Source organism: Molothrus ater, chromosome 8, assembly GCF_012460135.2.
Source record: "Molothrus ater isolate BHLD 08-10-18 breed brown headed cowbird chromosome 8, BPBGC_Mater_1.1, whole genome shotgun sequence".
Classification (NCBI taxonomy): Eukaryota; Metazoa; Chordata; class Aves; order Passeriformes; family Icteridae; genus Molothrus; species Molothrus ater.
Window position 1 is genome coordinate 26312974 of NC_050485.2, and position 17092 is coordinate 26330065.

A 17092-nucleotide genomic window follows, 5' to 3' on the forward strand; every position below is an offset into this window, starting at 1 on the left:
GCTAGCAAATTGTAGGAGAGAATGTGCTTTGTTTGCAAGTGACTCATTGGCTTAAGCTATTTGGGTTTCCAAATGAAAGTAGTGACTATGGTGGTTGAGGTTTTTTGGGGTTGGCTTTTTTTTTTTTTTTTTTTTTTGCGCATATGTGGTATGAAATGAAATGGAAATTCATTGTAGCCACTTGGGCTAAGCTTTAAATTTCATCCATTGCTTATTGATGTGTTCATCTTTGTGGTGTGCTGGAATATGAAATGTTTTTCATGTATCCCATGCTGCTCTAATTAAAAGGCAAATACTTTTAACAAGGTAGATTTTTTTTTTAGTGCGTTTGTTTGTGAGGAGGTGTTGCTGCAATTACCAGATAGCATTTGAACTCTGCCTTGTTGTTAAGAATCACTTAGGGCTGACTAATCAGAAATACCTAGATCAGAATTGCAATCTCAGAACATTTTATTTATTATTATGTAGTAGAATAATTTTTTGCTTACTCCAGAGTGTCAAGTAGGAGCTGATTCCTTATTTCTTCAACTTGTTTTTTATCCTCTGCAGTTATTTAGGTTGAAAAGCCCTAGCCATGGTGTGGGTTAAGTTTAGTACAAACACAGAATGAGGAGAAAAATAATTCCCACTGTGATAAAAAGTTCTATATGTAGTAAAAAAGTTCTTTTAAAATGCAGGCCTGTATGTCTCTTGCTACATTACAGAAGTAAAATTCTCTTACAGTTGAGTGTAATGTGTTACATTTCAGTGAAAATGATGCCTTAGATATTACATGCTTAGAATATCAGAAATGTTTATGGTTTGAAGTGCCTGGTTTGGCCACTGAAACACAGTAAGGGTTTAGGTGGAGCTGTAAGGTGACCGTTTTGTAAGAAGACGTGCCACAATGACTTTCCTTTGGCAGAGAATCCTGCTGTTGGTTAGCCTCCTCACTTGAGAGGGAAATGTTTCAGCTGTGGGAGACTTTATTTCAGTTAACAATTTCTTCTTCAAGCCATCTCTGTGAACTCACAGGAAACTTTCACATAATTACAAGTCACAGGACACTTGAAGGTGTCCTCTGGGAAGTGAGGGACTGCGGGGAGTATTTCATGCAGGGAACAGCCTTTTCTGGGGGGTCCCACTGATTTGCAGTAGTGGGTAGGAGACAGTTAAGGTTTTTACAGCCGTACTTGAATAGCAGTTGGCTGAAATCCTTTATCTCAAGCCTCATATTGTGTTAGATAGTGACCAGGAAGCATTGGTATTTATATTGCCAAATTGCACTGATTAGTGTAGTGTTATTCCTAGAACTGCAAAATGTTCCTACATTACTGCACTTTTAATAAAGCATTTATTGCATAAATGTTTTAGGTTGTATTGCTCAGAAAAACTGAAATCTCTTTTCAATTACTTGTACATATTAAAAAAAATAATTAAAATTTACAAGGTAAATGTGTTCCTCTTTTCCACACGGTAAGGAAGGTGATACAGTTTAGGCTTAAGTTGCTTCTGTTTCTGAAGTTTCATCAGTTACAGATGACAGAAAAAATGAAATGCATCTGGTTTATGTTCACCAGACATCAGGAGGAGTGGATCAAAACTCTGAAGTTGGTTATTTATAGCTATTTACAAATATTTTACTTTAAAAAAGTAATACTCGGAACAGGGAAGAGATTATTTTCCTTAACTTCTTTAAACGTTTTTTTTCCCTCACATACTGTGCCAAGCAAGAGTCTTATTAAATTTTCCAAGTTCTCCAGGACATAATAGTTAAATCTTTTTATGTCAATTAATATTGACAGGAAGTCAGTTTGAACAGCATTGGAAAATGGAAGTAGTTGGCAGAACTAGCTAATTTCACTTAATTTCCTTTTGCTAAAAATATCTCTGAAAGAAGCTCTCCTTTTGGGAAACAACGAATGCTTGTTTGACTGTAGTTTAGAATTGATGGTGACTCTTGTCCTTTAACTGAAAAGACTTGAAAAATATGCATAACCTTTTGAAACATATTTAACTTCCTCTGTAGTATGTGTTATTATACTAATGCCCATTAAAAGTTTACATACAGGTTTGACTTGATGTATGTGAATAACCCCATCAGCTGGAATGATCTGCAGTAGAGATCATGTAGAGCATTGAAGATGAACATTTAATTTCTTTCTAGGTGCAATTAAAGTTATTGCTAACCAAGACAGTGAAATGCGTGCAGATTATTTGGAGCACTTGCACTGCCGAGCTGCTTTCAGCAGCACTAATCTCCAGCAGTCTTTCCTTTCTGAGGCTCTTTCTAAACCTCCTACAGCTGCTGTGCACATAAGAAATGAAACAAATCTCTTGGTGGGTCCTAAATTTGATTAAATTGAAAGCTCAAGAGAGCAGCAGCCCTTTGAATATTTCGCACTTTGGGGACTGGATGAGGAGCAGTAGCTGTTCCGGTGCTCAGGTTTCTTTTCTGTGTATTATTAGAATTCAGAAACTGTGTTAGTTGTAGACTCTTTTTGTTACTGTTTCATAATGAAAACCTTGTCAAGCCTTTGGGGCTCCCACCCTTTAGTCAGCTGTGTTTTTGCATTGGGAGTCATTGCATGTCCTATTACTGGCATTTTACAAGCGTGTAGATTATACATTGCTGAGAAGCAGTTTTAAATATAATCTGGTGAGGTTAGTAATCTTGAAGAGAGGTTAAATTAATGGATGGTGTAATAGTCATGTGGAAGTCTTAAGGATAGAACCAGTAAAGAACTTCTAGTAAAGAACTGCCTTGGGCTGCTTTAGAAAACTCAACAGTGCAGAAAATTTCCAAGTTAAAAACTGTCTTTGCTTGCTGCTGCTAGCATTCAGCCATGGTCCTTTACAACAGAGTTGTCCAGAACACAGGAACTGGAGGCAGTTCTGGGCTTCTTTTGGGGGGAGGGGTCATCTTTTTTTGATATTGCAGTGTTTGTAGCACACTTGGTGATGCTGCAGCAGTAATGAACCAGGGTGAAGGACTGGAAGGCACCTCCTCTGGCAGATTCTCTTTTGAGCATTTTTACTAAACAGCTGGATTTGAACTTGGGGGTAAAGTGACTGATCCTTCTGATCATCTTTAAATAGATTTTCTTTACCTTTTTAAAAAATATGAATGAATATGTAAACCTATATATAGAGCAAAGTGTTCAGCTTTGTATTCTCCATGTACATTTTTGTATTTGAAAGTAATCATACACAACATGACCACAGTTAAAAATGGTTACTTGAGCTTTGCTAAAAAATGTTTGTATTTATAGTACTTGTGATGGCTTAAGTATGCAAAATATTATTTAATTGATTTTGATTACAAGCTTTATGAACTTGTGCAGAAGTTGGAATACCAGGACAGTGACACAGTTCCTGTGAAGGTTTTAACAGTATTTAAACAAAGTGCCTGGGAAACGAGGGACCTTTCTTCAGCAGTGGATACTTCGTATCAAAGCGAAAAGGTGGACTAATAGGGAGACATGAAATTATTGTTGCCATTGATTGCTTATTTTTCTTCTGCAAAGATAGATTCAAAAATCTTTCCACGTTACATGGAATCATGAAGTTCTTGGGCATGTCATGTGTTTTGAATTGAAACATGAAGAAAAGCTACTTTCCATGATGCATAATGATTTTGTAAAAATGTAAATGGGTGTTTATAGGTTTGAGACATCTGTTCACTTATTAGGCTGCATTGTATTCTTTATGGGGGAAAATTCAAGATATAGTAAAGATATATTGTGTCCTACTCCCAAGAGAAAGTCCTTCATAATTTTGCTTATCTTGAAGCATAATATATTGTTTCTTCTGGGCTTTGGGCTGACTTTTTGATAGGTGTATTTTAAAAATCCTTGTGTTTGGTTCTTCAAAACATGTGAAGCTGGTGAGAACGTTCTTCTCCACATGAAAAGCAGAGACCTGCAGTTCAGAGCTGGTCAGAAGAGAGACCTCAAGGCAAAGTGTTTGTGTTCCTGAGCATGTTAGATTTTACTGTAGATTGAACTGAGAGCCTCTTGTGCTGAAAGAATAAGCCTGTTTGGGTTTCTTTGAAGAGGCAGGCACTTGAAATTATAGCAGATATTTATTGGCTGATTGGGCATTGAGGGGAGAGAGAATATTGATGTTGATGACCAGGGGGTTATATTAAGAACTAGGTAAGACATAAGATGGTGACTCAAATGTAGTACTGAAGGCAATATTATGTTTAAAAATTGTGATTTTTCTACCCTCACATATACTAATTACTACAGTTCATGTACCACAGTGGGTTTTGTGAGCAATATGTGTAGTATTTCTGATTTAGCCTTGGGTTTTTCATTGACATTTGAACAGAAGGACAGATCATTAACCTGAGTTAGTGAGCACAGGCTTGATGTAGAAACACTCAGCATGTAACTGGAAGTTTTATATTTACACTAACTTTGGCTTCTCTTCTCTGTGTTCCAGAAATACTAATACGGAGCATTTGACCTGATCTCTACAGCTGGCTCTCCTGATAGCAGGATTAGGAAAGAGTGCCTTCAGAACCAATATGTAGCAAATGGGTGTCACACCTCTGAAGCTCCCCCCTGGCTTCAACACTTGTGTGTTTTAGGATCCTTGTTGCCTCAGCATTGAATTGTTCTTGTGGACTTCAGAAACAGATTTCATGCGGTGCTTGCTGAACGTTGAGTCACCATGAGTAGTAATCTAGGAAAAGAAAAGGACTGTAAAGAGAAGGATCCAAAAGTCCAGTCGTCAAAAGAAAGGGAGAAGGAGGCAAAGGCCTCCGGAGGATTTGGGAAAGAGAGCAAAGAAAAGGAGCCTAAGACCAAAGGGAAAGATGCCAAAGATGGAAAGAAGGACTCCAGTAGCACGCAGCCTGGGGTAGCTTTTTCAGTGGACAATACGATAAAAAGACCTAATCCTGCCACAGGTACTCGCAAAAAATCCAGCAATGCTGAAGTGATCAAAGAGCTCAATAAATGCCGAGAGGAGAATTCTATGCGCTTGGACTTGTCCAAGAGGTCTATACACTTGCTTCCATCAGCTGTCAAAGAGCTAACGCAGCTGACAGAACTTTATTTATACAGTAACAAACTGCAGTGCCTGCCAGCAGAGGTGGGCTGTCTGGTGAACCTGGTGACGCTGGCTCTGAGTGAAAACTCACTCACCAGTTTGCCTGACTCTCTGGATAACTTGAAGAAGCTGCGCATGCTTGACCTGCGGCACAACAAACTGCGAGAAATCCCCTCGGTGGTGTACAGGCTCAGCTCCCTGGCCACGCTGTACCTACGCTTTAATCGCATAACTACTGTGGAAAAGGATATCAAAAACTTGTCAAAACTCACCATGCTTAGCATACGAGAGAACAAAATCAAGCAACTACCTGCTGAAATTGGTAAGTGATTGTACTGACTGAAAGTGTGATGCTGTTTTTACGTTCACTGCAGTTCAGTTAATTATACATAAACTGTCACTTTTCTGACTGCACTTTATTTAAAACTACATAAAATTATGCTCTTGATCATACTGTTCCACTGTTAGCTTGAGAATAGTCAATACCTTGTATATATATTTGTTTTTAAACAACAAAAAACCCTTTTTCTTCATCTGTCATCTTAAAATCAGATGTATACTGTTCTCATCTTTGCTTTGTACTTTCACATATTGTGTCTTGAGAGGCCAGATGGTTTAAAAAAAAAGAGATACAGGGGCATTTTTTATTTTAAGGCTTTTTATAAATCATTTATGAACTGTTCCAAGTTATAAACACATTATGGGCATGTTACAGAGGGGTGTGACCACAGTAATACAAGGTAGAATAGGTAACTATTACTGTGAGCAAGCTATTGGATGCTGTAACACTTAATAATCTACGTTAATGATTTGTGCAAGTGTCTGCCTTTTATAAGTCATGAATATATGAATACATGGATTCTGAAGTGACCAAATGTTGTATACATGGCTGATGATTCTTATGACTTTGTAATGACTAGTTTGTTTTTCCAAACATGGTTTCAAAGGTTCAAATGATGGTGAACTAGTGTGAAAGTGCATTATTAATTTAAATGGTTTATTGCACAAAATGTGCTGGATTATCTGTATATCAGAACTTCTGTGTTGTTCCTAATATGTTCTGCTTCATGGAAAATGTCTTTATAACACTGTTCTCAAGCAATGTTTGAACAATGTGTGTGTTTTATAAAAAATGTGATTCTGTTAATCAGTAGGTTTTTTTCTATATATCACCCTGTTTTTTAAATGCAAGTATAGTTTAGGCCTTTGAGGGGGTGGAGGAATAGAAACTTCACACAATTAAGAAACTGCTTTGACTTTCTTCAAGTGTGAAAAAAAACCAACCTTGTGAAAGCCCTTGTAACACTATGAGTAATAACTCCCATGCCCTGTTTCCAAAAGCTGCTGGTACTTTCCTATTGTCCAGGCCAGTGTGTGAATGTCTTGCTACTGAAGTGGCCCCTATGGTCACCAATTTTGCAAAGCTTGGGAAATGCCCTTGTTTGTGTACCTGATAGATCTTTCTAAGCCCGCAGTGTTTGCTCTTTATCTTGCACATTGATATGAAAGATACATAAGATAACATGTTCTTGATGGTGGGAACTCCTGGACATGCCCGAAACTGCTAATCCAGTTACCAGCAGTGCCCAGTACAGAGAGCTTTGTCAGTGGTAACAGGAGTGGAGAAATGCACTGGTGATGCCAGCTGCTGGTCTGAGCCTTTGGCTCCTTGAGGCAGCTCTGGGGATGCATTCTGCTGGAGCCACAGGAACACTTTTTGCCAGGCAGAAATGCAATGGATGATGTGGTATGTTTTCTGATCCATGTGATTTTTGAATTGTCATGAGCATCTCAGCAATCCTTTGAATCTCCCCTGAGAGAACGAAGGAATTACAATTTTCAACTATTTTGACACTTCAGTTTAAGTTCAACAGCCTCGTTGGATATTTTACTGATCAGCAAATGGTACTGGAAACCATGGGGCTGATGTTTACAGAAAACCCAGCATACTGCGTGTTTGTACATTCATTGAAGGAATTGTGGCCAATTTAGCTGGTTGAGCTGTTACACAATTGTCAGTATTTTACCTGGTTCTGTTTGTGGCTCAGTTATTAGTTAATCTAGCATAGATCAATCTTCTGAGGTTCAACTGGGGATAGTGCTGCATAAATTCAAAGTAATACTAGTAGTGTGTGAAGAAAAAACTTCTGTGAGGTGTTGGATCCTAGTGTTTGATGTTGTGCTTCAGAAACTTCTCTTGTGTGTTTGATACTGCTGGCATTGCTGCTGCTGAAACCTCTTAATTTCTTTTGTTTATTGAATATGATTTACATGGAAGTATGTAATGTCTGTATGTGTTTGTTCACAGTTGTCTTGAAAAAGATCATGTGTAACTGCTTCATGGGAAAATTAGTAGGTACTTGTGTCATGAACATGTGACTTGTTTCTTTGTTTTGTATTTTTTTATTGTCTTGATATGTGTACAGGCAGTGTTCTCAGTTCTCTATAAAACCCTAGCTTGAGAACATTAACTGCTTTGCTTCTGTCCTTGTATCCAGCAGTTAGTCCTGCCTTTATTTGAATTGTGATAATGCTCATGTGCCTTTTTACGGGTCAGCACCTCATTGTGGAAGGCTTTTCAGAAGCACAAATGCAAGACAACTGTCATCCTTATGAAGAATTTCAAAGGAAAATCATCAAGTTCAAGCATCCTTTTTTATTCAAAGTAAATCCCTCAGACTAGGTTGCCTAAAATTGAATCAGATGAAAAATAAAATTATTTGGTGTTTAAGTAACACAAATAATTTAAACTGCCCGATACATAGTACAAGCATTTGAAAATCTTTTTCATCAGAGTAAACCCAGATAGGATAGTTTAAATTCTGTAATTGATTTCTACTCACTTTCATGTTACTTTTTTTGATGAAATACTTGAGTTGAAAACACAGCTCAAAAAAATGAAACTAGTGAGAAGTGTATTTCTGACTTTCCAATGGAATTTGTTTCTTTGAACACTCACTATTTCTCTACATTTCACATATGCACTTCAAAAAAACCCTTCCCTTTTAAGTCTCAATGCTTTTAATCCCTTGTATGTTTTATAATACAGTATCTAAATACTATAAACTAGCAAGCACTCATATTATCAGCTTGTAAATAACACAGAAGTTTTTCTTGCTGCAGAATGGAAAGTAAAATGAAGCCATTATCTTTTACAAAGCAATATCATGTGGGGCATTTCAAATTCTTTTTAAAAATGCCCCATTGTTCTAAGGCCTAAGGCTCACAATGGCATGCTAGTGTGCTTGTTCATATTTTTAAAAACTCAAAGCTTATGTAACCTGCTGACTTGTCCAGAGAGGAAGAGTCTTGCAGCAGTTAACTACAATGTGCTCATGTTGTTGATCTGGTACACACTGTGCAAAGAATCCTGGGTTTTCTTTACTTTTTCTTTTGAAAGTAAATGTGCTACAAAAAGGTTGGTCTGGACAAAAAGAAAATGAAAGATACAGACTTCAGTTTGAAAAATGTTGCTATTGTTCCCTCAAAGAGGGATAGCATTAAGTCTTACCCTGGTGCTACGGACTTTTTATGGCTTTCACTATTACTAAACAAAGATTTTCAGTTTTGTATAAGAATAAATGGCTTTCCAACTTTAGGACCTTGTTACTTTAAAATCAAGGGTCGCCTGATTTGTAAGCAGTCATCCCATTGCTTTTCTAGGAATCTTTTTTCCTCAGCCTTATAAAATAAAGTTTCTTTTCCTTCTGCTCTTACTGAAATATATTGAATGTTGGACTTTTAAGTGCTCTGAAAATTGAGACGTTTCTTCCAACACCCAGCATATCTTTGAGTAGTTGATTTTTGTGCCAGTGATGTTCCATTGTTCTCAGATGCAGCACTTTCCCTCTGTTGCCTACATTTGTTCTCAGGTGGTCCTGGAAACTGCTTTACTACTGACCTGTTTAAGGTGTTTGTTTTGAGGAAAACCTGGAAGAGGAGAACCTCCCACCTGAGCTGCTGGGAAATAAGCTAAAGTTTGGTTCTGTTTTGGACTTTAAACTGTCTTTAGTAGCTAAACAACACAAACTTTAATTAGGTGACTACACATAGAAAAAAGTTGCTTTGCATTTAAAACCAGCGTTTTAGTGAGAAAGAGGAAGTGTTATTATCTATAGTTACTAAACAGATGTGTGTGTTTCTGGTCTTTCCCCCTCCCCAGAATTAAGCACCTCTCATTCCATTGCATCCAGTTGCTTTATTATAGGTAGATACATACGAAATAATTTCTGCTTGTATTTATCAGACTTCTCTTAACACTTTCCTAGCAGCATCTATATTGCTTCTGCATTTTTAATGCAATTTGAAATTATTTCAGTCGACTGTGTAGTAAGCTGAGGTCTTGGTGTGCATTGTTGTATTTTCAAATGTAAACATATTTGTTTGAATAAGATGTAAAAATACTCAAATACTTTGTTTTGGTTGTGTTTTCTTGTTTTTTTTGTTTTTTTGGGGTTTTTTTTCCATGTTTAGCCAAGAGCTCTGCAGGTGAATCAGTGGGAGTTTTCATGAAATAGATGTGCTGATGTATAACAGCTTCTGGTACTGAATGTGGCAGGATCCACTCCCCTCCTGGCAGCTTCCCAGACGCTACATTTGTTGTCTGTTGCTTTAGGTAGTTGAAATCGGTGTGGTTTAGATCAGCCTGGAGCTGGTGTGGGGGGAGGGAGGAGTGGGAGAGCATGAGCTGGAGCAGGGAGGGCAGGACACTTGGCCCTGAGCCCTGGGATCACTGGGCTGGCTGCAGCTCATGTGAGCCTCTCTGGTAGGATCGCTCTTGTTGTGTATGAGCATGACAAGAGCACTGCAGGTGCTCTGGGGAAGGGTGGATTGCTGTCTGCAGAGAGCTGTTGAAAATGCAACAAATGACATTTTCAGAACATTTTTCTCCCTTTCTTGCTGCTTTCCATGTCTTGTGGTACAAGACATGGAAATAGCCTGGTGTAGCTTATTGGAATCCTGGTAGCATGAGCTCAGCTGCACCTTACTGAAACAATGTTTTTACGTACAGTGATGAGAATCCATTGATGAGAGTTTTTGATGGCAAAGCTACTCTGTTATTCTTTCTTACCAATTGCATCCTACCTAACAGCGGTGATAAATTGTTTCAGAGTGCATCTTGCCCTGTATCCTGGTTCTTACTCTAGCCCTAAGCAAACATGTGCGTAGAAACAGACTAAGTTTGTATGTGAGGCTTAACCTGACTCCTGACAAAAATGTTTTTGTATCAGGGATTTCGTGAGTCTGATGCAGCTTATTTCTTTAGTAATTCTCAGTACCCTCTTCTTCCGAAGGCTTGGCCATTTTTTTTTCTTTAAACTTCTATAAATGCCTTTCATCTTTAGTAAGGTCTGAAAGTTTGCTTTGAATGTTGTTCCTGCCCATGTTATGCAGATGTTTTATATATATATATATACACACAGACACACATACACAATATATATACACAGACACACATACACACAAGCACATCAAGTGCAAGACAGAATTTACCTGTTCACCTGGCTGTTCAATCTCTGGTGACATTCATGAAGCAAAACCTTAACAGAAAGGTTTCCCTGTGAAAACTTTGCCAAAAGATGATCTGGAGGGATAATTGTGGGGATGAGTTCACAAAGTGGACACCAGCTTCATCTCCTTATCTGGTAAGTTGTCCATTTGCACTGAGATCAAAAAGTGGAAGATTAGAATGGAAGAATGTGAATGCTTTGGTGAGTCAGGCAGTCAGCATGAGAAGGATGAAAACCAGAGGAATTGTCTTGGGATGAGGCCAAGCAAATGTTTCAGTTTGCAGGCTGTTACTTAAGCAAGCCTTTTGCATTTCTTATATTTGGAGTTTTATTGCATTCCTCCATGTTGTGTTGAAGGAATTGTTTTGCACAATCAAGTTGATAACATTTTCCTTGCAAAGACAAGGTTGCATCTTATACCAGTTTTGAATATTTTTGTCGTGTTAGCACACAGAACTCAAGTAGAAATTATATTGTCAATGTGGTTGAAATTATATGTACATAGTTTCTGCAAGTTTCTTGAGACTCCAAATATTGTGTTTTCTGTCTGTGAATGCATCTCCTTTTCTGGGGAGAATCTGGTCAGGCCTGTTCTGCAAGGGAAATATTTTTAGAATGTAATTCAGGGAATCTGCCTACACCAGGCTAGGAATGTCTTTGAGACTCTCTTCTTCTCTTCCCCCATCTACCCAATATTTAGATAATTTGTGGTTTCTTCGCTGCTTTGAAACTCTTTTTCATAACACTTGCACCTGTTTTGTTTTCAGTAGTGTAGACAGTGGACCAGATGTGTGCAGCCACATCAGTTCAAGTCTACTCACTCCACGCTGAATGTGGTGCCTCCTTATTAAATGACTTGCTAGTTGCAAAGCTTTTCAGTGATGCTCTGAATTTCATTTCCCTTTTTTTCTTTTTTCTTTTTTTTTTTTTTTAAGCAGAGCTGATAATATAGAGAAATATTTGTTTACATTATTTGTATCTAAGAACACCTTCCTGTTTTTCATCAATTTGAAGGAAAAACAAAATTGTGTTCCTGGGCTTAACTGGTGTGATAATGTCTGCAAACAGTAGTTGAGAATGCTTTTATATATTTTTATTTTAATGTGATAAAAGCATGAAGTTGTGAACAGGAGTGGAATAAATATAAGCATTGATGTATGTGTGTTGGTCTCTAGGAGTCAGAGATAATGACTGCTTATGTGATCCAGTTCTGGTGGTTTTCTTGAGCTGCAGAAAAAGTGTAGAACTCTTTGACCAGCTTCAGCTTTAGTAACTGGGTTCTGATTCTTGTGAAAGCTCTTGTCAGCTGGTCAAATTCCTCCTGATTACAGTTTCTTCAGGCTGGCTTTAGGATAATGATAAAGTAGTCCTGCCTTTTTGATCTGCTTGCAGAGCTTACTGGGATGATGCCCCAAGTGTAATTCCAGTAGATAACTGACAGCTTGTTAGAAGTCCAGAGTTGTTTTGGGTTTTTTTTTTAATTTTTTAATTTAATTTTTTATTTTTTTAAGTTTTATTTTATTTACTTTTTAAATCAATGCTGCAATTATTTTAACTGTTTGAATACTTCAGTAAGTACTGAACAGAGGGGAAAAAAATCACTTTCCTCAGGCTGCCCTTTCTAATGTAGCCTGCAAGGTGGTTAGCCTTTATTATTTGAGAGCTTGCTCCACACTGAAAATGGACAGGCTCCAGATGTTATCCCAGGTTCAGCACCACCAGGACCCCCTGGTCCTTCCCTGCAGAGCTGTTTCTCACCTCCTGGTGCAAGGTTGTACCTCTTTACAGGGTTATTCCCTGCTAGGTGCAAGACTTTGCCTTTGTCTTGGCACTCAAATGAGTTTCTGCTGTCCACCTCAAATCCTGCTTTGAGCCCTTGCTAAGACTTTTCTCTACATTTTGCATGTTTGGGATTTTGTTTGAACATGTTTTTAATTTTATTTGTATTTGTTGCTTTCAGTTATAAGCAATAAGTGTTTGCTGTTATGTCTTGTTGAAGCATGTTTTAGAGCAGATTTTGAGTCTTTTCAGCTGAGGTTCTGTGGTTTTGAGTGGTTCCCACAACTAGATCCTGGTGTGCATTCTGCATTTTGAGAATAATATTACTGTGCTTATTTTTTACTTACATGAGTATTTTAACTTTGGTAGTCAGTAAGTCACTCATGACCATGTTAAAATTGCATTCCTTCTCCTTGGTAACTCTTCTGTGTAAGTTAGAGTTGTGCAGTAATAATTCAGAATGGCTCTGACTGCAGTTGGTAATGCAGAACAAAGAGCTCAGGCTCGCTGTCACAGTGATGTACTCGGATCTCACAGAGAGTTAAAAGATTCCAAAATTCTAAAATTGTTTTTAATTTTTTTTCTAACATCAAGAAACCTGTCCCACAGACTTTGTGTGGACTGAAAATTCTCTTTCCTTTTATTTTCTCCTTTGCCAGCAGAGAACCAAGTGAAAGATGAGTAGCTATGAAAGTTATGGGAGCTGTTTGTAACTTGTTCCCAGCATTGCTGATTTTGGATAATTAATTCTTACATATTAGCTTACAACCAATGTTCTGACACATCAGCCTGAAGTCCCACTAATATTTGCATTCTCCTCTTCCTTCTGCTTTCCATAAGAGTCTTGATCCTCTTGCTGTGTCATCTGGCCTAGGATTTATCACGTTGTGAAGGATTTCATAATATTCAATCTGCTTAAGCATGGGCAGGCATGTCATTAATTCAGTGGAAAACAGGCTACATTACAAATTGTGTTTGCCATCCAAGAGTGGTGCCCACTGACTGAATTAGTGATTGGAGGCACTGAAGCCTCTTTGCTATTGACCTATATACTCTCTCCAACTGTTAATTTGTGTGTACTTGAGTGTTTTTTGGTGAAGCAGTATTTTGTGTTTCATATGGCCAAAAAGAACTTTCAGAGTTTTGTAAGTCAGGGCATGTAACCTGGCCCTCTTGTCATAACAGGCTTTCAAAGTTGGCCATGAAATGGGACTATAATTCTGCCTCATTATGTTGAAAATGTTAGTCATTTCATTGTGCTGGCTTTTTAAAAGCAGGTATATGTATCATTGTCATACTACAACATTTATTCTTTGTGTGTATGAGAACAACAGTGAGGTGATTGCTTGCTCCACCTTTTTTAATGATTGTTGAGGGGATACTTAGCTGTATTTCAACAAGTTTTTTTTAAATGGAAGGCGGTTGAAGTCTTCACAAACTGTCTTCCCTGAAAAATGCATTTGAATTGTGTGATTTTTTTAGGGCCTTTAAAATACAAATTTTTAAAAACTACATGTTATGCTGTAACTGACTATTTTGTGAAGGTTATTTATAGAGAAACTGTTTTATGTTTTTCAAATGAGCATTGCTCCTACTTTAAAATCTTTTATTGTCAAGCCAGCTAGTACGTGCAATTCCTGTCTGCTTTCTTGGCAGACTTTGAGCTTTAATTGCCTTTTTTCCCCTTTGCAATCACAATGTAATATAGTAAAAAAAAAGCCAAAAAAATTCTCCTCCCCAAAAAAAGTAACTCCAAACTCTAGTACCCTCCTAGATTATTTTTTAATTGTTGTGAAGGTGCTTACCCCTTCAATGCAGCTGCAAGTAGTCTATAGAGACTATTTTATTCACTACTTGTCTGTTTTGGACATTACTTGTGGCAAAAAGAGTTAAATTAACCTGTGGTTATTATTTCCCTAAAGCTGTGCTTGTCTTATTGTAGTGATTTTGGGTGTTTGAACAATATTTTAGTGAAGTGATGCAGGAGTTGTCCGTGTGATGAAAAGGAATGGGTTTTCTTCAGGAAACTGCTTTCTGGTTAAGGCTGATTTTGATCTGCTGCACATTTCTAGCTGACTTACTTCTGATCAATCAAGATAAAAATATGTTTCAGCAAATTTTAGGTAGGACACAAAAAATTGCAAATGTTGATTCTTTTACTATGAATAAGATCATGAGCTCCTTACTCATTAGACATTTTTCTTTTTGTACCTGAACAAATCTTTGCTTTAGGAAAAGATTTTTGCTTTTTTTTTTTTTTTTTGACTTTGACATATGGTTCTTATCTTGGCAAAGCAAAAATGACAGATTTCAGTTGTATCTTGGTGAAACTTATTTTAACTTTTTTTTTTTTTTTTTTGAGAAGCATTTCCTCAGTAGAGCTGCCGCTGTTCAGACAATAAGAAGGACACTTTGACTCACTGAAACATCAGCTCCTGGGAAGAGCATGATGCAGATGGCCTCCAGTTGGGGCTCTGTGCATTCGCAGATCATTATGTGTTGTGTGGAGTGCTCCTGCCATGTGTTTGTGTGCTGGAGCTCCTGACAGCGCTGCTGTTGTGAGCAGCGCCCGCACAGCCGCAGCCACAGCGTGGCCATTCACGGTGCGCTCGCCCGGCCGGGCCTGCGCTGCCCCCGGGCCGAGGCTGCTGCTCTGGTGGCCCCGAGCCCTCCTCGGCCCACTGGGGACGTGGGGTGGGATGTGCTGGGATGAGTTCGGCAGTGCTGGGCACATGAGCTGTGCTCTTGCTGTGCTCAGAGCTCAGAACTGGGAGCTCCTCTCCCCGGAAAATGGAGCTTAGAGAGAAGACAGGTGCTGGCTGGCCACAGGACATGGCCAGCATTTCGTTGTAAGGGACTGGACCCTTTTATTTCCTTATTTCTCTGTTTTCCTACACTTACCCTTCTAAGCTACATTGATTTCTCACTTTCCCGTCCCTAAAGATTCCCTAGCGACTCTTACCATCCCTGGTTGCTCTTCCTTTTACCTCACAGTAGCGTTTCAAGCCCCACATGCAGTGACAGCCTCAGGCTGTGAGGTGCTCTGAAGAGCATTTCCATTTACACACTGTCTCAGCTCTCACACACTTGGCCACTCAGTATTTTAGTATTTTTGTTCTCAGGCCACAGCTGAGAGAACTCTGTGTGCCTTTGCATGTGAAGATGTAAAAAACCACTTAGCTCCATTGATTAGAGCATGGTGCTCATGACACCAAGGATGTGGGTTTGGTCTCCCTGTGGGCCATTCGCTAAAGAGCTGGACTCGATCCTGAGTTTCTCAGTTAGCCTCTTTATGTGTGTACTCTTAGGGTTATGAAGTGATTCTTAGACTTCATTTTTATCTCAAATGGCGTGTTTAAGTTGATAGGCTGGGTCCATGCTCTTCACTTCTGTGATCTGAGTCTCTATCACATCACCCAAATGTTTTTCACCTTGTTAAGCATATTGGATGTAAGATTTTTTTGCCGTATGTCATGGAGAGCAACAGGAGAAATGTACCTCGAGTGATTTTTGTTGACTTGCATGCTCTCTGTTGTGTCTCAGTAATTCAACTTAAAGTTTTGAAAAAATTGCAGTGCCAACAGCATTTCATCTCCCCTCTTCTTCTACCCTTAGAGTGGGCAATAAACCCATTTTGATGAAATGCTGTCAAACTATAAATACACAATAAATGTCCAAGAACAAGATTCCTTACTGAGCAATGAGAATTAAAAGCTGAATATTTCTATATCTCTTTAATTCCTTTCCTTAAGTCACTATGCTTCATGATAGGGCTCTAACTTTTGATTTCTGCTCTAAAGCTTAAAATTTGTTGGGCAGTCCTCGATGTGTTTTAAATTCAGTATTTGTATTAAATGCTACTACTGTTGCTTTTTAAAATAATGCCTGCATCTTTAATGTGACAATATTAAGTATGGCTATCCAGATTAAACTAAAGTGTTTGGTTGCCCTTAATTTTCTAGAGAGACATAGGCATTATGTCTCTTTTCATTATTTTTCCTCCTCAGGATTAGGTAGTAAGATATTTGTTTCAAACATTTAGCTTGCTGTTGTCAAAGACATCAGCAGGTGCAAAAATGAAGTGCAGCACATGTTGCTGCAAAACCCCCAAGTATTTTTTCGACTTCAGCAGATGTAGAGTGGGAAGAGTCAAGTAAATGAGAACTCAGCATGATGAAATGGAATTTATGCCATATTTCAAATTTGACATTATTGGTTAAGACCTGAAGTGAAAACAAATGAAAACAGCAATCATGAAGGGAAAACTACTGCCCCGAAGTGTGTGAAGGTTCTTGAGTTACCTCAGCAAAGTTTTGTGGAGCTCTTTTTTTGTTTGTTTAAAGGGAGGGATGATTTAAGTCTTCCTCAAACTTTTCTTCCTCCTATTGCATTCTACACTTTGCCCCCTTTTTCCATGAATAATAAGGATATCATTGCCACAGACCATTAACTCTTGCTTAATTATTTCTTACATTTGCTTTCTTCTGCCTGCTAATGGCATTGACACGTGTGGGTTAGGCAGTGCTGGATACAGCTCATTTAGCTCTTGCCTCTGGTTGCCTGGACTGCACTTGATTGCTGATGTAAGAGAGGGGACACACACAGTGCTGGAGTAGCTGCTTGAGCACCAGCTTTACATTTCCATCTTAGTTTCTAGAAAAACATGCTGGTTTGGTTTAATTAGTGCAGGAAATAAGATATGTTAACATATCAGTTATATGTTAACAATCTAAGAAAAACAGAATCATGAAGCTTTGAGGTTG

The 17092-nt window shown here is 38.3% G+C and overlaps 1 protein-coding gene across 2 annotated transcripts in view; it reads left to right on the forward strand.

Moving 5' to 3' along the window:
- The window catches only part of SHOC2 (SHOC2 leucine rich repeat scaffold protein), a 62862-nt gene that overhangs the window by 19495 nt on the left and 26275 nt on the right, over nt 1-17092 (forward strand). For both annotated transcript variants that reach the window (XM_036385561.2, XM_036385560.2), the window contains one exon: nt 4429-5362. In XM_036385561.2, coding sequence (XP_036241454.1) covers nt 4660-5362 — 703 coding nt within the window. In that variant the 5' untranslated portion in view covers nt 4429-4659. The remainder of the gene's footprint in view (nt 1-4428; nt 5363-17092) is intronic.